The following is a 16,323-nucleotide window of genomic DNA, read 5'->3' as shown; positions in this document are numbered from 1 at the left end:
CATGAAGCATTTTATTCACCTATTTTTGTATTTAGAATGTGAAGTTTTATTGTTATTTAATGAATCACTTATTTAATTATATTTAAGTTATAACATTGTATTATATTTCATTAATCACTTATTTTATTGTATTTAAGTTGTAAAATTGTATTCTATTTTATTATTTTATTAATCACTTATTTTATTGTATTTAAGTTGTAAAATTGTATTTGATTTTTGATTATATTTTATTAATCACTTATTTTATTTATTTAGGTTGTAGAACTTTATTCTATTTTATTATTTCATTAATTATTTATTTTATTGTATTTAAGTTGTTGAATTTTATTAAATTGTATTATTATTTTATTAATCACATATTCTATTCTATTTAAGTTGTTGAATTTTATTCAATTTTATTGTTATTGAATTAATCACTTATTTTATTGTATTTAGGTTGTACATTTTTATTATATTTTATTGTTATTTTATTAATCACTTATTTTATCATAATTAATTTGTATAACTTTATTGTTTTTTTATGAATCACTTATTTTATTGTATATACGTTATATGATTTTATTCTATTTTATTATTATTTTATTAATCACTTATTTTATTGTATTTAAGTTGTAAAATGTTATTGTTATTTTATCAATCGCTTATTTTATTGTATTTAGGTTGTATAACTTTATTTTATTTTATTATTTCATTCATTATTTATTTTATTGTATTTAAGTTGAAAAATTGTATTCAATTTTATTATTTTATTAATTACTCATTTTATTGTATTTAAGTTGTTGAAATTTATTAAATTGTGTTATAATTAATTTAATAATAATTTATTTTGTTGTATTTCAGTTGTACGATTTTATTCTATTTTATCATTATTTTATGAATCACTTATTTAATTGTATTTAAGTTGTTAAATTGTATTCTATTTTATTGTTATTTTATTATTTATTGTATTGAAGTTGTTTAAATGTATTCTATTTTATTGTTATTTTATTAATCTAGTTTTTACTTCACCCTGTTTAACTACTATTGCTGTTATTATAGCTTTTGATTCTATTTTATTACATTTTTACAATTTCATTGTCTCACATGTATTGGTCTCAAATTATCAAAGTGTTGAATTGATTTTGTCTTTTCTGTTTTTCCGTCTTATTTCTGGTTTGTCAGTCATCTGTGAACTACTTTGAACTGCACTAACCTGTATGCAAGGTGCTATACAAATAAAGTTTGATTAACTGATACAATTTTGTATAAAGAAATGTGAATACATAACTTGTGTATTGTGGGTTTTAACAATGTTTTCTAAAGTTAAAAACAGTTTAAAGGAGCTCCTGTTGGTCATTCCAGAGGAAAGACAGTGATATTTAGGTAAGGTGTGGTTGTGGTGAGTCTTACCTGGGAAGCCTGAATTTCCGGGCTGGCCTTTAGGTCCTGGACCTCCAGGATAACCATAACTTTCTCCAGGTACACCTGAGGAACAAAACATGTGAGTCAAAGGATGGATTTATGTATTCATAAATAGATGTTTTTTGAGATATTTACACTTACCTTTTCCACCGGGCCGACCAGATTCTCCAGGGTTGCCAGGGAAACCAGGTGCACCATCGTCACCCTGAAAGAAGCCGTCAGAACTTGAGTCTCATCGGATGAACTTGTTGAATGTTTACGTTTCTAAGTGTTAAGTGTTTCTTTACCCTTGGTCCAGACATGCCGGGGAATCCCATGATTCCAGCTTCTCCCTTCGGTCCGGGGAAGCCTGGAGTGCCTGGTTGCCCGGGGAAACCAGGCTGTCCTGGCTGTCCTTTACTCTGCTCAGCGTAACCAGGAAGTCCAGGCAGACCCTGGCGACCAGGCAGACCTGGCAGACCTTTGTCACCTGAAACCACGTTTCAAATCGCGTTTCACATATACGGTCTGTGTCTCAGTTGTCAGTACTAAAAAGAATAAACAGGAAGTAGTGTTACCTCTGGGTCCGGGGAAGCCAGGAAGGCCGCTGCCTGCGTTGACTCCGGGTTCTCCTTTCTCCACAGACTCTGACCTGTAAACAGGACCGGGCAGGCCGGGGGAACCGGGGTATCCTCTCTCACCTACAGATAGACACAAACGGATGTTAGCGTGACTCTATTGGCCTGTTGTGTATCCTTGTGACTTCACTGACTTGTATCCATTTTTTTGACAACTTTGACCAGTGAAAATAGGTTGGAGGTGTGCGAAAGTAGAGCCAAGGTGAGCCATTTTTCAAGCAAGCGACACGTTAATCAGCCTGTTTGCTGGCGCACGGAGCAGGTTAGGACATCTTCATTGGGAAAAACTGAAACAATCTGATGTTCGCATTGTGTCCAGTTAGGAAGAGGTGTTGGTCCTGTGTCAAATGTTTTAGTTTAGTCAACTTCATCCTGTTTTCTTTTAGTCAAGATTAGTTGGAGACCTCAGAATTGCGTCTCTGCTCTTTGCAGATGATGTGGTTCTGTTGGCTTCATCAGACCGTGACCTTCAGCGCACACTGGGGCGGTTTGCAGATATGTTCGAAGCGGTCGGGATGAGAGTCAGTACCTCCAAGTCTGAGGCCGTGGTTCTCTACCAGAAAACGACGGATTGACCCCTCCGGGTTGGGAGTGAGTCACTGCCCCAAGCGAGGGAGTTGAAGTATCTCGGGGTCTTGTTCACCAGTGAGGGTAAAACGGAGCGGGAGACAGACAGGCGGTTCGGTGCGGCGTCTGTCAGTTATGCGGGCGCTATACCGAACTGTTGTGGTGTCGATTTACCGATCTATCTAACCCTCACCTCTGGTCATGAGCTTTGGGTGGTGACCGAAAGAATGAGATCGCGGATAAAAGCGGCCGAAAAAAACTTCCTCCGCAGGGTGGCTGGGCTCAGCCTCAGAGATAGGGTGATGAGTTCAGACATCCGGAGGGAGCTCTGCGTAGAGCCGCTGCTTCTTTGGGTCGAAAGCGATCAGCTGAGGTGTTTCGGTCATCTGATCATGATCCTCCTGGACTCCTCCCTTTGGAGGTTTTCCGGGCACGTCCAACTAGTAAGAGGCCCCGGGGCAGACCCAGAACACGCTGGAGAGATTATTTATCTGGTCTGGCCTTGAACGCCTCGGGGAAAACGTTGCTGGGGAGAGGGACATCTGGAATTCCCTGTTAAGCCTGCTGCCCCTGCGACCCGGCCCCGGATAAGCGGAAGAAAATGGATGGAGGGAAGTTTAGTTGACTAAGGGAGCTTTCACATGCCAACATTTAGTCCGTTATAATCCAGCTCGGTTCAACGCCTCGGTGCGTTTCGTTTGGGCAGATGTGAACGCAGTAATCGTACTCTGGCGCGGACCGCAACAACTGGTCCGAGACCATTTGCAAGAGGTGGTCTCGGATCTTTTCCTAGCGAACCCTAGTGTGGTTCGTTTGCAGTGAGAACAAAATCCGACCCAATTTCAGGACTGGCTTGCCTGCACACGCATTGGTTAAGATGGACACATGGGACACATGTAAACGACCTTGAGCCTTAACGTTCTTCACACTTTCCAAATGTGTTTGGTAGGAACACCAAAGCAGGTTTACGGCCAATATCACCAAACGGATTAGCAGTGCGTTCTGCTCCATGTTATTAGTGCTTTCTCTGCGCTTGTTGATTTCCATGTTTACATTGTCCACCGCCAAATTTCTGACCAATAAGAAAGACTTCTGAGTGTACATTTACGGCCCTGCTCCTTCGTACATGCCCCTCAGCAAATAATTTTTTTATTTGGTCCGTGTTCATTTGCTCACTGTGAAATTGAACCAGATTAAATATGAAACAAACCAAAAGTATCAGTTTGATCAAAAGGACTGTGATGGAATTGTCCATTAATTCCTCTCTTGTTGGTAGAAAGGTCAGAGTGTTTGTCAGAGTGTCCCTCTGTTGACATTATTGGGTTGGAGTCCTGTCGAGTATTTTTGTCTTATCTTAGTCAAAGAAAACCATAACTATTTTAGTTTTAGTCAACAGATTATATGAACATTTCAGTCCATCTAGTTGAGCCAAAATATCCCGTCGTCATCGTCTTCATTCCTGTTTAGGACACTCTACCTTTTTGTCCGGAGTATCCGGGACCGCCGGGGAGTCCATCTCTTCCAGGCCCTCCAGGCGCTCCTTTGCCTCCATTAAACCCTGGGTTTCCAGGACGACCTGGTAGTCCAGGGAAACCCATCAGTCCAGGGAAACCGCTTTCACCTGTGGAAAGACACAGAGAATCACAATGTTGTTGTCGCTGTAAGTAAGAACAACATCACCTGTGATGTTAAACAGCAGCTCCAGCTTACCCTTCCTTCCTGGTATTCCTGGGATTCCCTCTCTAGTTCCTGGTCCCGGGGGTCCGGGGGGTCCCCTGGGCCCTGATGATCCAGAGATGCCGGGCAGTCCTGGGGTCCCTTTCATTCCAGCAGGCCCTGGGAAACCCGGGTCTCCTCTGTCTCCCTTCCGCCCAGGGAAACCTGGCGGTGGACAGATGACGATGACGGATGGAGAGAAGCGCAAAAGAAATACGGAGAGTCAGACACTGGTCATAACTGACATTAATAACACTTCATAATAACCATCGGTAACACTTTATAACAACCATCATTAATAAATGGTGAATTGAAACTGAATTAATAGTTATTTTACTGTTAACAAACAATGAAATGATAATTAATCATATTAACTCATTATTAATAATGTTATATTTTCTGTTATTTTATTCATTAGTTTGTGTAATATGAAATTAAAAATTCTATATTGTATCAGCTGATGAGAGACGTTAACAATCAAATTCTGATTACATTAGTTAATTATTTATTAACAGTTATTATTATTATAATTATTACTATAACATTTTATATACTTTATTAGGTATTTGTTAGTGATTACCAAATGATTTGTTTGAACCTTTAAGATATTGTTTGTCCATATCTATAAATATTAAGATAGATGGACCAGATATTAGTAACAATTTCTTAATTGTTAATAACTGGTTTGTAAAGCATCTATAAACCTAATTTAGATAGATAGTAATGCTTTGTCAAAGGTTAATAATTAGTTTCTGGTCCATCCATCTATGTAATGTTTATAGATGTTTTTACAAATTACGCAAACTAATGAAAATTATAGCCTTACTAATAATATCATTAATTATCATTTCATGACAGTAAAATAACTGTTAAAGGGACTGTTTGTAACTTCTTACACGTATAAATCATTGCGGGTCGGTGCCCATGCGCGCTCGCGTGTAGCTACGCTGTTCAGACTCAGACTCCAACACAAACTACAGTGAAGCACCAAAACCTCTTGGTTGTATCTAGTGAAGCCCGTCTGTTAAACAGTGTTGGCCGTGGTCGGAGGACGCGGGGGAGACCGTAGCTTTGGTCTCCAGGGCCGGAGTCTCTGCTGTACTCTGCTCCTCTGCCTGCCTTAACACACACACCGCGCTCGTTCTTGCTCTTTCACTCCACATTGCAGAAGAGTTAGTTTAGTTCTGAGAATATCTAGTGAATGTACAGTGGACATTTGTGCAGAAATAACTGCTGCAGCTCCTCCAGACCAACAGAGGTTTCCCATGTCTTGTGAAGTGACGGGGCTCCGCAGAGAGAAACGTTATCGTCTCCGACCAAAACTCCGGTGTCTCCCCCGTTCCCTCCGGCCGCGGTCGGGAGACTGAGGCAGGAAAAGCCAACACTAGGATCAGCATTGATTCATGGAGAGACCTTCGTCTGGTCAGCTAACATTACTGCCAAGCAGCTGAAATATAGAGTGATATTGTGGTTTTAGCTGACGTGTGTCGCCTCACTGTTTTGATCGATGCTCGTTCATATCTATGTAGAGCGAACACAAGCGCGAGCGCGAGCGCGAGCAACAGGACGCTGACTTTCGTTGACTTAACGGCCACAGGTGTCACTGTTAACAAGCAATTTCTGATTCTTACAAACAGTCCCTTTAACATTAGCTATCAATTTACCATTTATAAATTATGGTTATTATAAAGTGTTACCGAATCAATATATATCGAAATAAACTCTCTGAAAGCCAACAAATATAAACTTACCTTTCTTTTTATAAGAAGAATTAACTTACCTTCAACACACGTTTATTAATAAATATAGAAATTCATCAATTATTTCTATTCTGCACACGCACAATTTGGCAAAAGCTTAAACAACAATGTAAACACACATTACATGGTTTCATTGCCTTTTGTTAGGCTGCAATTGCACTTAGTTATTGATACATATCGATGTATGTTGTGGCTAATTCCAGATACACATGTAGGGATTTAAAATGTTGAAACATTTGCTGGATCAAATCTGTAAAATATTTCATTAAAATATAGAAACTCAAGTGCAATTCCAGACTGAATTAGCCTGTTTGTTCTACAGGATAGCATACTACTACTACTGCTGTTTACACTCTTAAAAAGAGAACCCATTTTCAACACATCCATGCAGCTACATGGACATTTGTCTAATTTGTCACAAATCCGGGACAACGCAGAGATGAGTTGAAGATTAAAAGTCCTTTTTTCTTTTAAGAGTTTAGAAAATGCCTCTACGTTCAATGAAGCATTGTTAAATAGCATTTGAGCCCCAAAACTTTAGTCGTCACACAAGCCCTATTGCAGTACATTTCAAGATGTACTTGAACTATGAGGGTTAGTACTGGCTGCAAAAATAAAACCAAACATGTCACATTTCTTGAGAACTTTCTGTTTCTGAATCTCTTGCAGCTAAAAATGTCCATCTCAAACCCGCAGTGTTCGGACCATAAATCCAGCTCTAAGGTTGTATTTTTTGTTTCATCGGCTGTCCTTCAGTTGGGTGTGATGCATTCATTTCCTCAGTTTTTGACTGAGAATGCATTGCAAGTGGAGAAGAGACAATCATAGAGAATGTTTAACCGCAACTCGGATAAGAACCAGATATATTCTGCCTTGTTCAGTTTAGTTGCAGGAGAGGTGGAAGCAACATTATTTTATCTCTAAGAAATGAGGATATGTTATAAGCTCAACATTCTTTCCAAGGTTTAAGAGTTCATTCCATTCATATATATGAAAATTAAACCTGTAAGACACCAGAGGTCTGTACTACGAAGCAGGATTTGGCGTTAGCGATGTAACTTCAGGGTTAACCCTTCAGGGTTTTCCGTCCCACGAAGGTGGATCACTTCTTACCGGGGTAGATCGCCATGGTAACTGATGCTGAACACCTGACCTGCTCCGGAGCAGGTTATGTTCCAGATAAGAGATCAACTCGTATAAAAGCACCGTCTACTGACCAATCAGAGCTCTGTGTGGTGATCGTATGGTAATATTACACAAATATGAAGAAGTTACAGTCATAATCCAGACTAAAAACAACACAGTTTAAACTGACAGATGAAGAAGTTACAGTCATAATCCAGACTAAAAACAACACAGTTTAAACTGACAGATGCAGGAAGGACAGCTGGATTTATACTGTGGGTGTTTACCGCTTTGAATTATGTTTTTATATTTATTTTTTTACTTGGTCATGAGTTGGTTTCACACTGCCAGAGACGGGGACGCGGCTGAAAGAAGGCTGAAGTAGTTACAATCGCCCTATGTATCATAATGGGCATAATGAAGTGTAACCTATTTACCTTAACACGTCTAAAAGCTGTTTATATCTAGACGACCATATCTGACTTTTGAGTGTTCCGTTAAATTAATAAGTCTGTTAATTTAATCATTCACACATCAGTTTTTTCTTTCACCAGCTGTCCTTCCTGCATTTGGCAGCTTCAACTGTGTTACTTTTAGTCTGGATTAAGTGTTTAACTTCTTCCTATTTGTCTAATATAGTTTACTCTTCCTTTGTAAAATGTGTCTCTCTGTCTGTCTGTCTGCAGTCTGTAGACTTGTCCATGTCTGCGATTGGTCAGATGCTGCAAACACCTCCCCGTTCATGTGAACGCGCTCATAACCAGATGGAGAAACCCTGGGTTGATTTACCGAGTTGATAACCACCTTCATAATAGTATAAATGAACTTAACGCTTCCAGATAATAACTTAATCTTTCACTTAATTTCAGAAAAACAAAATTTTGCTTTTCATTTTCATTGTAAAAAATGCATTCATTTGTTTTGAGAAGAATACTGTCACACCCCACTGAAATGAATCCCATTATGGAGATGGACATCTTTTTGCTGCACAGGTGAGAAATGGAGAGCAGAGACACTTTGAGGAACATCGCAGTTAAAGCATTTGTTTTAATGCATGAATAGCAGGAGGATGGAGGGATGGAAGCAAAGTATGGATGGATGGATGGATGGGGGAGAGAGTATCTCACCTTGGCAGCCTATAACGAATGACCCAACACCAAGAAAAGGATGGAGGGATGAGAGGATGGATGGAGATAATGGTGGTGGTGTGTAGGAAGGAGGGGAGGAAAGGAGGAAGAAACACGGGACAAAGAGAAACACAAAACAGGAGAAGAAGACATTCTTTTGGGTGATGCAGAGTTTAAATAAACAACAGGAACAAAAACAGGCATTCATAAATGGAGGATTGTGGAAGACATACAGTGAAAAAAGGTCAAAGTAAAGGGATGAGGAGTGGAAGACAAGATCAAACCTAAACATGCTTTCTTCTTTTACTATAAATCAACTCTATTTAGACACATTCAAAGTCTAAAACGTCTACGAAATGAAACAGAAGTCTGGTGAAACATGGAGACGGTTTGCTGAATCTTTTTCCCTCACCTGGTTGTCCGCTTGGTCCGCTGCTGCCAGGACCTCCAGGTGGACCGGGAAGGCTAAAAGTCGGCCCACTGGGAAGTCCGGGAAGTCCGGGAATACCGGGAATACCATCGAAGCCGCGCTCTCCCTTCAGTCCAGGAACACCGAAACGTCCATCACCACCTGACAGAGGAAGGATTACAGATATTACTGCTGCTGTACTTCTGCTACCAGTACCACTACTAGCACCACTACTACTACTCAGTACACTCAGCTGCCAGTTTATTAGGTACACCTAACAGTCCTAACCTCACCTAACAGTCCTGCAATAAATCCTCCCTTCCTGACAGTCATAATGTTCAGTTTGAACTGTTTTAAAAATGGTGTTGATTTATGATCATTTTGGAGGATGTAGTTTGTGGTGCTGTTGAAATTAATTAGCCAACTTTTAGTGATATAAATGGGGTGGATTAAATCAGGGGTTCCCAAACTTTTCCATGCCGGGGCCCCCTTTTGCAAGATGTCTTTAAAAATCCATTGACTATACAATGGCAAATAACGGCAAAATTAATTAATTAATGAATAAATAAATAAATAAAAACTTGGCATGGCAAATAAGATTCTGATATGTTATGTATTATTATAAATACTAAAAATAATTATATTTTATTATTTTTTTAATATATCTTTTTAGCCCCCACTTTGAAAATCGCTGTATTAAATAACAGTAATGCCTGATTTTACCCTTGTGCATCCCTTTCAAAAAGTTGCTCTGATGACAAAAATTATATATTAATGTAATTTTATATATATATATATGATGTGCTCCATAATACAGCAGCGATGCCCCTAATGCAGGGGTCAGCAACCTGCAGCTCCGGAGCCACATGCGGCTCTTTAGCCCCTCCATTTTTAAAAATGGAAATGAATAACTGTTTTTTGTTTACATTTTCATTTTTATTTATCATTATTGTAGGTCTATGGTACGACGGAGTACTAGGGCCACATTGAGGAGAAAAAATATATCTGAGATTTTGAGAATAAAGCCAAAGGTTTACGAGAAAAAAAGTCGTAATAGTACGATAATAAAGTCATAATATTATAAAGTAGTAATTTTACATGTTTTCTTTTTTCCTCGTAAAAAATTATGACTTTATTCTCGTAATATTACAACTTTTTTCCTCGTAAAGTTATGACTTTATTCTCGTAATATTACAACTTTTTTCCTCGTAAAGTTATGACTTTATTCTCGTAATATCAAAAAAAAAATTCTCGTTAAGTTATAACTTTATTCTCGTAATATTCCGACTGTTTTTCTCGTTAAGTTATGACTTTATTCTTGTAATATTATGATTTTTTTCTCGGAAAGTTATGACTTTATTCTCGTAATATTACGACTTTTTTTCTCGTAAAGTTATGACTTTATTCTCTTAATATTACAACTTTTTTCCTCGTAAAGTTATGACTTTATTCTCGTAATATTACAACTTTTTTCCTCGTAAAGTTATGACTTTATTCTCGTAATATCAAAAAAAAAATTCTCGTTAAGTTATAACTTTATTCTCGTAATATTACGACTGTTTTTCTTGTTAAGTTATAACTTTATTCTCGTAATATTACGACTGTTTTTCTCGTTAAGTTATGACTTTATTCTTGTAATATTATGATTTTTTTCTCGGAAAGTTATGACTTTATTCTCGTAATATTACGACTTTTTTTCTAGTAAAGTTATGACTTTATTCTCATAATATTACGACTTTTTTTTCCCGTTAAGTTATGACTTTATTCTCGTAATATTATGACTTTATTCTGGAAATCTCAATTTTTTTTCCCTCAATGTGACCCTAATACTACGTAGTACATTGTCTCTTTGGCCCTCACTGCATTAGACTTATATACTTTATACTTAGACTATAAACTGTGTTACCTTCATCACAATGCTCAAATGTTTTGTGGCTCCAGACAGATTTTTTTTTGCTTAAAATGGCTCTTTTGATAGTAAAGGTTGCTGACCCCTGCACTAGTGGAAACCAGGAGAATAGCATGTGTCTCTCTTTTCTGTCTCTCTGTCTCAGACCCACCAGGTGATCCAGGTCCTCCTGGCGTCCCGGGCTCGCCCTTGTCTCCGGGGATTCCTGGTCGACCGTCCTGTCCTGGGCCGCCGGGTGTGGCTCCCAGTACATCTCCGGGCTGGCCCTTGGCTCCAGGACGACCCGGAACACCATCCTGCCCCCTGCCTCCGTCGAAATCCTGTGTTCGTTGACCTGGAAGTCCAGGATCCCCTCTGGGTCCAGGGAAACCTGCATGGATGGAGGAGGGGCGGAGGAAACAGTAGTCAGAATCAACTTCATCAACAGTCAGTTACTCTTCGTCACAGGAAGTATTGATCCAATTCTGGATATCAAACAGTACAGAGACCACGCAGGTTTACCTTGTGGTCCGGGTTGGCCTCCGAAACCGGGTTCTCCTCTGTCTCCTTTGGCACCGTCAAACCCTGGACGTCCAGGGTCTCCTGGGAAACCTGGCTCCCCTTTGAGACCTGACAGGTGAAGACAGTTACGCACTTTATGGCGTGAATCTAGTTCTTAAAAGCTTTTATATTTGGTGCTCTAAATATCCTCTGGTACACAGGAAGTGTTTTCTGTTTCCAGTTTGTTTATAAGAAATAGAAGAACTGTGTAGAAGAAAGGGGCATCTATAGAAGATACAGGTGTATCATTAGAAAGTAGTAAATGGAAGTCCATGTTATTGTACAGTTACAATATGTTTCAAGTGGCACACATTGAAACAAATCCATTCTTAAAGGGACAGTGTGAAGGATTTGGTGACATCTAGTGGTGTGGTTGCAGATTGCAACCACCTGAGTACCCCTCCGTTCACCCCTCTACGGTGGCGATAGATCCTCCGAAATCCTACACACAGTCCCTTTAAGAACATAAAATACGACTGAAAAACCTTAGAGAACTTGCATTTTGACAAAAAAAAATAATAAAAATACAATGTTGAAAAGCTCAATAATGTGCTCCAGCGCAGAAAAAAACCTAAATCTTATTTTAACGTTTGAAGCACGATGACATATCTTTTAAAATGAGATGAAAAAAACAGCCAGAATCAATTAGTGCATCACATTTAAGAAGTGCAAACTGTCAAAACCAAATTGTTGAATCCTACCTGGTCGTCCGGGTACACCGGGATAACCGGGGTCTCCTCCCTCACCAGGTATAGTGCAAGGTAGCACTTGGCCTGGTAGCAGTCACATATGGGTTAGCAATCACTCTTTAAATACTTTAACACACATATATACAGTGAATACAGCAATTATTCATTCCATTTAACAGATAACTACACACTTGTCTTACTACGTCTGACCAAAATGTGGCTCAAATAACATTTACAAACATTAGTATAGTTCTATTTTCATTTGGTCTATGTGGACGGGGGCAGCAGCAAAACTTATTTTAGACACCTAAAAGAAAAGCCCAACTAAAAAATTCAGTATCAGTGTACACTATATTTAGAATATTTTCACGGTTTACCTCGCCATAAGACAGCTATACAGTCAATGTTTCTGGCGGGGAACTGAAGCCGTTTTCTATGCTCTTGCCAAAGCCATCAGACTTTGAACCGACTAAAATCACACAATAACACAAGCAAACTAACCGATCGGGGCAGCGGTCGACCAGCGACTCCCGGGTTCTGTGAAGTCAAATTACAGATTTTTTAAATGGAGTCTGGTGGCTTTGAGGAGAGTATAGATGGATACAACGGCTTCAGTTTCCCGTCAGAAAGGGCTGTCTCACGGCAAGGTAAACAGGAGAAAATATTCTAAATACGGTGTACACTTAAACTGATGTCGATTTTTTTTTTTGCTGCTGCTGCCCCCGTCCACAGCAGTACATTACTTTGCTGCTGTGCTGGTACTCCTGTCGGTTTCTCCAAACCTGAGACGTGCTGACCGTCATCTACTGTAGGTAATACACTGACTATGGAGAAGTACCTCATACAACCCCACTTCAAAACCCCCAAACTATCCCTTTAAGCTATCAGAGCTAGCAAGACAACAATAGATGCCTAGTACATGTTCAATGATAATGAGAACATCACACAATATTTCTTTAACTAGTCAGTAAATTTTGTGAATGTCTTTTGCAACGTTGATTGTCTGTTGCCTCCATTCATGCCAAATAGGTTAATCTGAGTATAATTATTGTTATTATTATTATTATTATTACATGTGCTATTGGTTGAATGTCGTTAGTAGCATCACAATGAAGGGCAGTTCAAAAAATTAGAGCATGACGACTAAAAAATTAGAATAGCTGTAAATTAAATATCAGTTCTATTATTTCAATATATATACCCCCCCGCCCCCAAAACCCTCACTGGTTAAAAGCGCTTAGCAGAGGCAGGGCTTGGAAACATGCGCCAGGTTTCAGCAGGTTTGATTGGAGGAAGAGGAGAGTAACTGTGACACATATCAGTGGTGTATCTCTGCGTATATTTGGATTAAACCCGACTGTCAATCATCGACTGACTCGGCCAGAGTGGAGACGCAGGGAGGCGAGAGGCTTCCATCGGCTCCGTCATGAACAAAATGATTGTCAGCAAGCTAATTGTTTTCAGAACGCAAAAGACTACATTTCCCACAAGCACTTGCACAAGAGCGTTGCTTACTGGTCAGCTGAGCCTAAACTATTTGTCTACAAACAGCAATCTTTCTTTCTCCGTCATCACGTTCACCATGTGTTCACACTGCAAACAACGGCTCCATTAGTCACAGGAAGTGCGTTTACTGTATTTAAATGGTATTTTTTATGATGTTATTGATTTAAGAACATGGTCAGAGCAGAATCTTTTATGTTCATTCATAATTGGATTGCTCCACTTTCTTGTTTCTCTCTTTATTTCTGGGTAAGTCTATGAAGGAGAATTCATTAAAGGACTTTTATTTTGAAGTTCACAGGAACAAGAAGCTTTGAAGAGAAAAACAAGATCTGAGAGTGGTTACATCCATAGACACATATATGTAGACACCTGGATTGTACGTCAACGTGGGCGCCATATTGGACAGGGCAAGACTGGCCCGTAAACACATACAAGTGAACGGAGGAGCTGTCGTTTATCTGGATAAAAAGCACTACATAGTCTACATTTCTCCAACGATTTCAACGAGTCATTTTATATTCAAACGTTTATGATTTATGGGGAGTAACGTTTAGTTAACGTTATGATTTTTTTTTCTTTTCCTAAAGATTTTGGTGAAAAACTGTTAAATACGTCACTGCTTGCGGTTCATGGATCAGCGGTCTGTCCTTCGATACTGTGGGATTAAATCAATTATTAAAAACTAGTACGATCATATCACATTTTCCTTTAAGCATTTTACACATTATCAACTGTTCAAGTTACATCTTTACAAAAAGTTTGCTTCTGTAACATCCGATAAGAGCTAGCTAACGTTCCTTATTGTTAGCTAATCGATCGCGATTATAGCTGAACTATCGATATTCTAAGTAACTCGAGACAAAACTTTATCTTTCTACTCCTCGTTGATCATAAACCCTTTAATATAATAGCGACTCATTGAAATGGGTTTAGAAATGTACACGTTATAGTGATTTTTATCCAGAAAAACGGCAGCTCCCCCGTTCACTTGTATAGGGTTACATGCCAGTCTTGCCCAGGTCCAATATGGCGCCCATGTTGACGTATCGCTGCAACGGGCTGAAGTGTCCAATGCGGCGTCTTTGTATATACAAAACCCTACAAAACTGTTGTTCTGTATCTGCTTCTTAATATAATGAACAGACTATTATCTGTCAAAAAAATAACCATAATTAATATGTCACAAAAAGGTTCCTATATTTATGTTTTTTTGTCCTTTTTTCTTGCCCTTCTCGCTGGCTCTGTTGTAAAAAAAAAAAATAGTTTTTGAGTCTTTAACTTCTTTCCAATCAAAGAATTCAGTTGATTACTGACATCAAGACAATTAGTATTTGTATTACAAGTTTTATGAAATGTTATGTTTAAAATATGCAAATGAGGCATTATCCAATGCTAACTTTTGTTGAATTTAGAGGAGAAATCTACAGACGCAAATTGACAAAGTAGTAAAATAAACACCTAAATGTGTATTTTGGATGTTTTCTTTCCACTAGTCTGAAAGAATAAAAGCAAGGAATCTCGGTCTGTCTTTCTGTCTTTTCTAAACTCGCGCTCATGCGACCATGGTGTAGTTCGTTTATAGCCTAACGTTAGCTTTTTACTTCTGCCGATTGCATTCACGCTTAAAAAAAAAAAGTGGTGTTCATTTGTGGAGATTATCTTGCTGAACAAAACGTGTCAGTATCACAAACGTTTGTTTGCCACAGAGCTTATTTTCTGCAATAATCCAAAACCTGATTTTTTTTGTCGAGGGAACCCAGGGCGATGCTAACTTCCTGGTCGGCCTACAACAACATCCCTGGAGCACTCTATTGCAGCTGAATTTAACCAGAATACAGTGACTTGTCAGCCAAGTTGTTTGCATTGTGAACACATGATAAGACAGGATGTAATAATACCTGACTAACTGAATAAAGTTGGGCCAAAACCCCTGAGTAGCACTTTTTCTATTTCCATCTAATGATGTCATTTCCTGTTGGCCAGGATTGTATTTTATGAATCCACCAGTGACTGGACTGCCAGAATCTAGAATAACTACAAAATTCTGTCATTACTCCGGCTGGTGGATGAAAAAGTTAGTTACCCACCCGTTCCCTCTCCGGCGTCAATAACCCCTTCACAGCTGTTTTCACCTGGACAGATACAACATGCAAAAGGAAGGTCAGAGACATGGAGGGAGGGATGGATGGATGGATGGAGAAAGAGAGAGTAGAGAGAGATGGAGAGAGAGAGGGAGAGAAGATGGCAGCATACAAAGCCAGTCAGGGTCATTTGCATGCGCCGATAAAGCAATTCAATCTTTTCTTTTCATCAAACAGATTATCAGCAAATCAGCGATCAATTCCATTCAATTGGCTCATTCAGTTAAGGCAAAAAGCATACTGAAATGCTCGCTTCAGTGCTTAAAAACAGGTTATTCCACTCAATGAGGAGAGAGAGAGGTGTAACAAAGCGTTGTCAAATTGCGGATAAAAGTCTATTAAATTGTCTCTCTTCATTTTCTCTCAGCTCATGTGAGTGACAATAACCTTTATATTAAGAGCAAAAATGAATCAGTTGTTCAGCATTAGCGTCATGGTATGAGAGCACACATTCATACTGGAGATGAGTGGCCCAGCTGCTGCTGAGGACTTTGTGTCGTTTAGTCTCAGAGGAAGAAGAAGAAGAAGAATGGACGTCTGAAGGAGGCCACTGGTGTCATTTACAGTTATTCTACATCTAGTTTACATTCCTGTTAAACCTAGTTTGAAACTTTTGTTCCAGCTGATAAAGATCATATCTGGCATTACATGTCCCCAGACATTTTTTTTTATTGCCTAAATCAGCCAGCTGTGGCCATAATTTATTCCAAAGTCTGTTACTAAAATTTTGACTGTGTTCGGTTCATCTGTTTTGGTCTAATTTAGGCCAAAAATAAAAGTCTGTATTTTGGATTTGCACATATGTAAATAATCGCT

The 16,323-nt window shown here is 38.9% G+C and overlaps 1 protein-coding gene across 3 annotated transcripts in view; it reads right to left on the bottom strand.

The window, feature by feature from the left end:
- col4a6 (collagen, type IV, alpha 6) overlaps positions 1–16,323 on the bottom strand; it is a 174,881-nt gene that overhangs the window by 13,324 nt on the left and 145,234 nt on the right. For 2 of the 3 annotated variants that reach the window (XM_074623114.1, XM_074623115.1), the window contains 10 exons: positions 11,873–11,944; positions 11,133–11,240; positions 10,783–11,001; positions 8,726–8,884; positions 4,296–4,466; positions 4,063–4,206; positions 1,959–2,081; positions 1,689–1,870; positions 1,543–1,606; positions 1,390–1,464 (listed from right to left, as the gene is read on the bottom strand). In XM_074623114.1, coding sequence (XP_074479215.1) covers positions 1,390–1,464; positions 1,543–1,606; positions 1,689–1,870; positions 1,959–2,081; positions 4,063–4,206; positions 4,296–4,466; positions 8,726–8,884; positions 10,783–11,001; positions 11,133–11,240; positions 11,873–11,944 — 1,317 coding nt within the window. Of the gene's footprint in view, positions 1–1,389; positions 1,465–1,542; positions 1,607–1,688; positions 1,871–1,958; positions 2,082–4,062; positions 4,207–4,295; positions 4,467–8,725; positions 8,885–10,782; positions 11,002–11,132; positions 11,241–11,872; positions 11,945–15,453; positions 15,499–16,323 lie in introns of all 3 variants that reach the window. The other variant, XM_074623113.1, reaches the window with a different exon arrangement.

The sequence above is a fragment of the Sebastes fasciatus genome, chromosome 22 (assembly GCF_043250625.1).
Source record: "Sebastes fasciatus isolate fSebFas1 chromosome 22, fSebFas1.pri, whole genome shotgun sequence".
In the NCBI taxonomy this organism is placed as follows: domain Eukaryota; kingdom Metazoa; phylum Chordata; class Actinopteri; order Perciformes; family Sebastidae; genus Sebastes; species Sebastes fasciatus.
This window is presented reverse-complemented; position numbering and strand designations above follow the sequence as displayed.